The sequence below is a fragment of the Dendrobium catenatum genome, unplaced genomic scaffold (assembly GCF_001605985.2).
Source record: "Dendrobium catenatum unplaced genomic scaffold, ASM160598v2 fragScaff_scaffold_157, whole genome shotgun sequence".
Lineage (NCBI taxonomy): Eukaryota > Viridiplantae > Streptophyta > Magnoliopsida > Asparagales > Orchidaceae > Dendrobium > Dendrobium catenatum.
Genome location: NW_021318619.1, coordinates 1255158 through 1261106, shown reverse-complemented (window position 1 = coordinate 1261106; position 5949 = coordinate 1255158). Strand labels below are relative to the sequence as shown.

Sequence of the window (5949 nt, the reverse complement as noted above, 5' to 3'; positions counted from 1 at the left end):
TGATCGAGGGCGGTGGTATGATGGTTGTGATCCAATGAAAGCGGTGGTTTGATGATGGCATTGGTCCAACGGTTGTGGTTTGACAATGATGATTCAATGATAAAGGTAGTCTAATGATAATAGTTAGGTGGTGGCAATCTCATGATGGCGGTTAAATGAAAGTGTTCAGAAGATGGTAAGTAAACTCGATCATGGTCTATCAATAACAATTAATCAACACAATTTAACAGAGGTGATTTGGGTGAAGGCTCTAGAATTCTTCAAGTTTTTAAATTGTCTTGAACTCAAGCTAGTAATCTTCTTATAGAGAGTGGTTCATATATTTTTGAAAGTGCATACCTCATAAATATAGAGAAATTTAGAATACTCCAACTTTAAATAATATTTAATTTATTTTTTTTCCTTAATGTATATAACTAATGATTAACAAATTTAAAATGTATGAATACAAAATTAACATTGAAAGATTTTTAATTATTTCTTCCTAAAAATCACACATAAAAAATTTAACTTAATTCTTTCAAACATAACTATTGAGGCGGTTTTATTACTTCTTCTTAAGAGGCGGTTTATTACTTCTTCTTAAAACAATTAAAACACAATCCCAAATGAAGCCAAAGTCTACCTTTAGTGTAAATCCGACTCGACTCGACTCGAGACCAATGTTAACTAACAAGCCAACTCACAGTTCAATTAGACTAACCTAAACTTAAATTATTTTAAATATAGCTAGTTCCAAATCAAATTAAGCCTAAATAACAATTAATAAGAAAAAAATCTTGATTGATTCAAGATCTAATCGATTTAATGTATAATCTTAATTTATTTGACTAAGATAAAATTAAATAGTTTAAAGCTAACCTACACTCGAATGAATCGGCTCGTGGTTATAATTTTTTAAAATGTAATAATAAGTAAAATATTATATAATAATTAATCTTTTCTTTTTATTATCTAAGGACAATTCCGTCATTTATAGTCGAAGGCCCGCTATGCGCAGTGTTTTCTTACTTTCTATGCGCTTTTCTGCCAGTGGACATAGCATTAACGGAGGGTTATATTTGGAATTTCAGATTTATGTGGGGCACATCCGCGCTTCCTTATAATGGTATTGACAATAGAAGCTTTCGATATCCAATCGACGGTTAACGGCGCTGCTCAACGTCAATGACAGGATAGGCAGAGGGAAGAGAAGTGCAGCGAAGAGTGTAACGAATCCGGCGGAGAAAGGACAAAATTCCGACGACTATCGCGGGAAAAAAATGATGCCGGGAATCGGCGTTGTTCGGGGAGTTCCGAACCATAGAAATCTTGAGGAGCAGATCGAACGGCAGATGGGATGCATGACTGGATTCATACAGCTTTTCGATCGCCAACAGATTCTTACCGGGAAGCGTTTTTACTCTGCTAAGCGGCTTCCCAGTTCTTTGGTGAGCTTTTATTTGCTTGTTGAGGGATTATGGTTGATGTTTTAAGTTGTTATGTGTGTGTTTTTAAGTAACGGATCATGCATTCTTGAATGATAGCATGTCGCTGGATCGGCTTCGCCGTCAGAGAAATCTGAGATTTCGACGTTCTCCGTGTTTAAAGAAGTGCCAGAGTACCTGTTTTCTCCGTCGCCGGATGGATCTACTTCGTCACTGGAGAATGATCTTCCAACGAACTTTCCTGCAAGGCACACTCTCCCGCTTCCTGTTTTCGAGGGGAAGGATGGGGTAAAATCCTCATGGAAGCTGCGAGAAGCTCCCAGACTCTCCCTCGACAGTCGTGCAAACGTTGATGCCAAGGGCAAGTTGCGCCCCCGTGAGATCCAGACCACACCGATGGCCTTCACTTCGAATCTATCTGAGGCCTCAGAGGGTGGGGATAATCAGGAGAAGCAGCGGCGTTCCCCGAGCGTGGTTGCGCGTTTAATGGGTCTCGAGGAACTCCCGATCGAAGAAGCGCCTAAGAGACCAGAGCTCCGCCGATCGGCTTCAGAGTCTCGTGCTTACCGAGATCTGTCTCCGTTCGACTCCCAGAATCCATTTCCGATATCCTCTGAAGAGGGTTTCAGGCTTCAGAAGCAGGACTACCAATCAATGAAGTCTCCAGATACTAAACCCGAACCTCCCCGTCTGACACCTAGCTTGTTTCAAAGAAGGAGCTTCGAAGCCCAGGAGTTCTTCCCTGAGCCGAAGCGGCTCGGCTCACTCTACGGCGAACTCGAAAAGCGTCTCCGGATGCGAGGAATCCAAGAGCCTGCCAGGGATCTAGAGACTCTGAAGCAGATCCTCGAAGCTCTCCAGCTCAAGGGTCTTCTCCACTCCAAGCAGACAGAGCACCACGAAGCCGCCCATCTCAACAACTTTCATGATCGTCGCCCTCACTCCGCTGCCATTCAGCCTCCGATCGTCGTCATGAAGCCGGTACCCAAAACACCTACGCGCCTAGCTGGTAGCGAGCTTCCAACCTTACCTTCCAGATCCATTCCTCCCCGCCGACTACCGATGCAGGAACCCATACCTCCTGCTAGGGTCCGGCGAGACCGGCTTGAACTCGATCGTAATTTCCTTAGCGCTGGTCGGCAGAGCCCTACAATGCCGGAGCCAAGCTTGCCGCCGCGGACCCCTAGCGACCCACCGAAGCGGCGAAGACCTCTCAAAGACGAAGGAAAAAGCTCTCCCCTGCCTCAGCGGCGGGTTCCGCCCGCCCAATCCCCGAAATCGAGCCCGAAAAGACTCGGATCGGGTCAATCCGGCCCACCAAAAACCCGGAGGCAGACAGCCCACATTCCTCCCAAGGACGTCTACTCAACCGCGGAGGACGATACCTCCACCGTCTCAGATATGAGCACAACCTCCCAATTCGAATTCGAAGTAAAATTTCCTCTCATTTTTCAGTTTTTATCCTATACCATTCAATCCATTAGGAACTCGTCTCATGCTGTGTGTTATTCTCGCGTGCAGCGTGCGATAAACGAGGATTACAGATCGGGACGTAGCTTATTAGAAAGATGTGACAAACTGCTTCACAGTATAGCGGCAATTACATCCTCCGCGGAGCAGGTTATCCCGACGGACCGGCAGCTCAGCCCTGTGTCTGTCCTTGACTCATCTATCCACTCCGACGAGAGTTCAACTTCTTCTCTCCCAAAGCGCGCCATTGGCTTTAATGGTATTCCTCGTGACTCGCGTTGCCTTTCCCCGCCCGCTCTACCACAGCTGGCGTTGCTCCAGTCATTGCTTGCAATTACTCTTTTCAATTGTCGGTGCAAATTTTATGTTAAAGTATTAAAAAAATATTTGGATAATTTTTTTTTTTAGTTTTAAGATTACAATCATAATTTTTATTTAATGATTTATTTTTTTTACTATTTTTTAAAAAATTATGCTAGAAAACTTAATAACAGCTTATAGAAAAGTGTAATCATCTCAAATGAAAGAGATTATTACGGTTGGAGTCCAAAAGTCATTCGGATTCAGATTTAGCTGGGCTCTGCACTGAATAATTTTTTTCATCGATGAACTCTAAGGGCATCTCTAATCGAAAATCTCATTTTTCACTCCAAAATGCAGTGAAACCAAAAATTGTCGTGATTCATCTCCAATCGAACGTCATTTTGCCCCCTAATTGTCGCTCTCTTCTTTCGCGCTTTTCTTCCGCAAGTTCGGTAGAGACCAAAAAAGGGCGCAGATGAACAGTACGACGAATATTGACGTCGCACTGTTCATCCTCGATCAAATGGCGGAGAAAAAGGCGTTTGGTTGCGACGTTTGAGGGCCTCCATTCGATTGTTTGCGGAACAATTGGAGATAGTCCAATGCTTCAATTGGGACATTAATTTTTTGAGTTATTAATTTTTGTATTAGGAAGCTTCTTTAAAAGCAGTAAGAAATTTAGTAAGAAAATTATTTCAAATTAAGGCTTCGTTTGGGACGTTTTTTTTGTTGCTTCCTAAAGCAGATTTCTAGTAAAAATTTTTAATTATTGAACTAAAAAGTTATTTTAAGAAGCAGCAAGAAAGCCGCTCCTAACGAAGCCTAAATCTAAATTTAGCAGCTCATTGAATGAGTAGAATGAGAATTTGAAAATAGGCTTGAAATATTCGGGTTATGAAAGATAATGATGTGCTTAATATTTAAATTGTATTTAGAAGTTTATCTGAATGAATTGTATTATAATTGGTTTTTTTTTTCCGTTGAACTTATTTGATTTATTGTGCTCATTGACTTTTGCTCCTCATGTCTAATTTCTTAATAGTGGGCAAATATTTGTTGAAGAATTTATTTATATTAAAATCGATTCTATTATTTTATAGCTTTACCAATTCCGTGAAGCAGTAGGGAGAAAATTTTTTTATTTTATTTTTTTGGAATTTCTCACACCAAAGACCAAATATATTTATCATAAAATATTATTATAGATTATAAAATATAAGTTTGTTAAATTTTATAACTTTCCCATTGCCCCATTAGTGATAAGGGGCACATAAATTAAATTACTTTTTATCGAAAATAAATAAATAAAGTATATTCAAAATAATAATTTTAAGTGTCTTTGCACTATAAATTTTTATAAAAATTTAATTTATTGTACATAAAAACATTTAAATTTTAATATTTGTGTATAATAATTAAAAATTTTAATTGTTTAAAAATATATTATTATTACTTTATTTAAAATTACTATATATTTTTCATTTTTAGTATAATTTTTTTTTTGGGAAAAGTTTCTTAATTTATATAACAATCCTCGATATTCTCACTTGTCAGATAAAATAACCGAATGGCATGGGGAGCATGCGGAGTACATGGGGAGCACTGGGACCATCAGCCGAAATCAGCCGCTGGATCTAACTATTTTTCTGGGTCCCCCGACCCTGAACCGACTTTGGATCACCATCATCATCAGCCTGATGACTATGCCTTCGTTCTCGACGTTCTCCACGAATCCGACCTCCACCGTAGCGGCGGCGACGACGACGCATTCGCCGCCATTGAAAACCGCCACCGCACCGCCACCTCGTCGACGCTCCACCGCCGTCTTATCTTTGACACAGTAACGGAGCTCGTCAACCGGAAGCGCCATTTCTCCCCATGGGATAACTTTTCCGGCGCCGTTGCCGCCACCAACGCGACCTCGCTTATCCGAGAGGTGTGGGAGGAGATATGCCAAATGCAGGAGCGGATTCCGGCGGCGGACGTCATGGAGGCGACCTGCAGCGTGATAAAGAAGGACATGGCGGCCAGTTCGGATAGGGAGCGAGGCTGGGGTGTGTCGGCGGAGGAGATGTCGGAGGCGGTGCTGCACATCGAACGGCAGGTGTTCAAGGACCTTGTGGCTGATACAATCCGGGAGCTGGCTGATCTCACGGGCAGGTGCCGGCGAACCGTTGCTATCTCGCGACGGAAGCTGGTCTTTTGAAGACTGATGCCATGGCGGCCAGACAAGGCTGCTTGGAACTATTATTACAAGTTGCAAGGCGACGGGAAAGAAAAATAATCTGCGTTCTTCCATACATGGCTGGCTGATGCGACAGTTCACCTATGTCTGAGAAGCCGGGATGATTCGTTTGACTTTTTCTCGGAATCGTTATCTAAGAGCTGTAAGGGCTGGTGGCCAAGTTAGTCAAAATTCAATAACCTGCAAGAAATTTTTTTTTAATCATTTTGAGTTGTTTGCTGAGAGACTAATTTAAGCTAAAAAAACTTTAATTAATTTTAAGCTGAATAGTTTGTGCTAAGATTGGTTTGCCTAGCAGTATTCAGGATTGTTTTATTAGTTAGTTTAGCAGTCTTAGTTTATGGTATTCTTTATGTAGCAAAATAAAAAAATAAAAATAAAAAAATAGAATGATACAAGCGATTGAAATGACAGATTAGCTCATACGTGTATTGTGAGCTAACTAAATTCACCTAACAATTTTCTTTGAAAAGAGGACATTAACAGGTCCACCAACGGTCGACA

The 5949-nt window shown here is 41.2% G+C and overlaps 1 protein-coding gene across 1 annotated transcript; it reads left to right on the top strand.

Annotated features, from left to right (window-relative positions):
• The first annotated feature begins 1125 nt into the window (after window positions 1-1125).
• On the top strand, window positions 1126-5725 carry LOC110114557 (protein LONGIFOLIA 1). The gene is made up of 5 exons (XM_028692761.1): window positions 1126-1430; window positions 1527-2858; window positions 2949-3302; window positions 3649-3745; window positions 4781-5725. Exons 1-5 carry the CDS (start codon window positions 1263-1265, stop codon window positions 5404-5406), a joined length of 2577 nt encoding a protein of 858 aa, XP_028548594.1. The 5' UTR covers window positions 1126-1262; the 3' UTR covers window positions 5407-5725.
• Window positions 5726-5949: the final 224 nt, after the last annotated feature.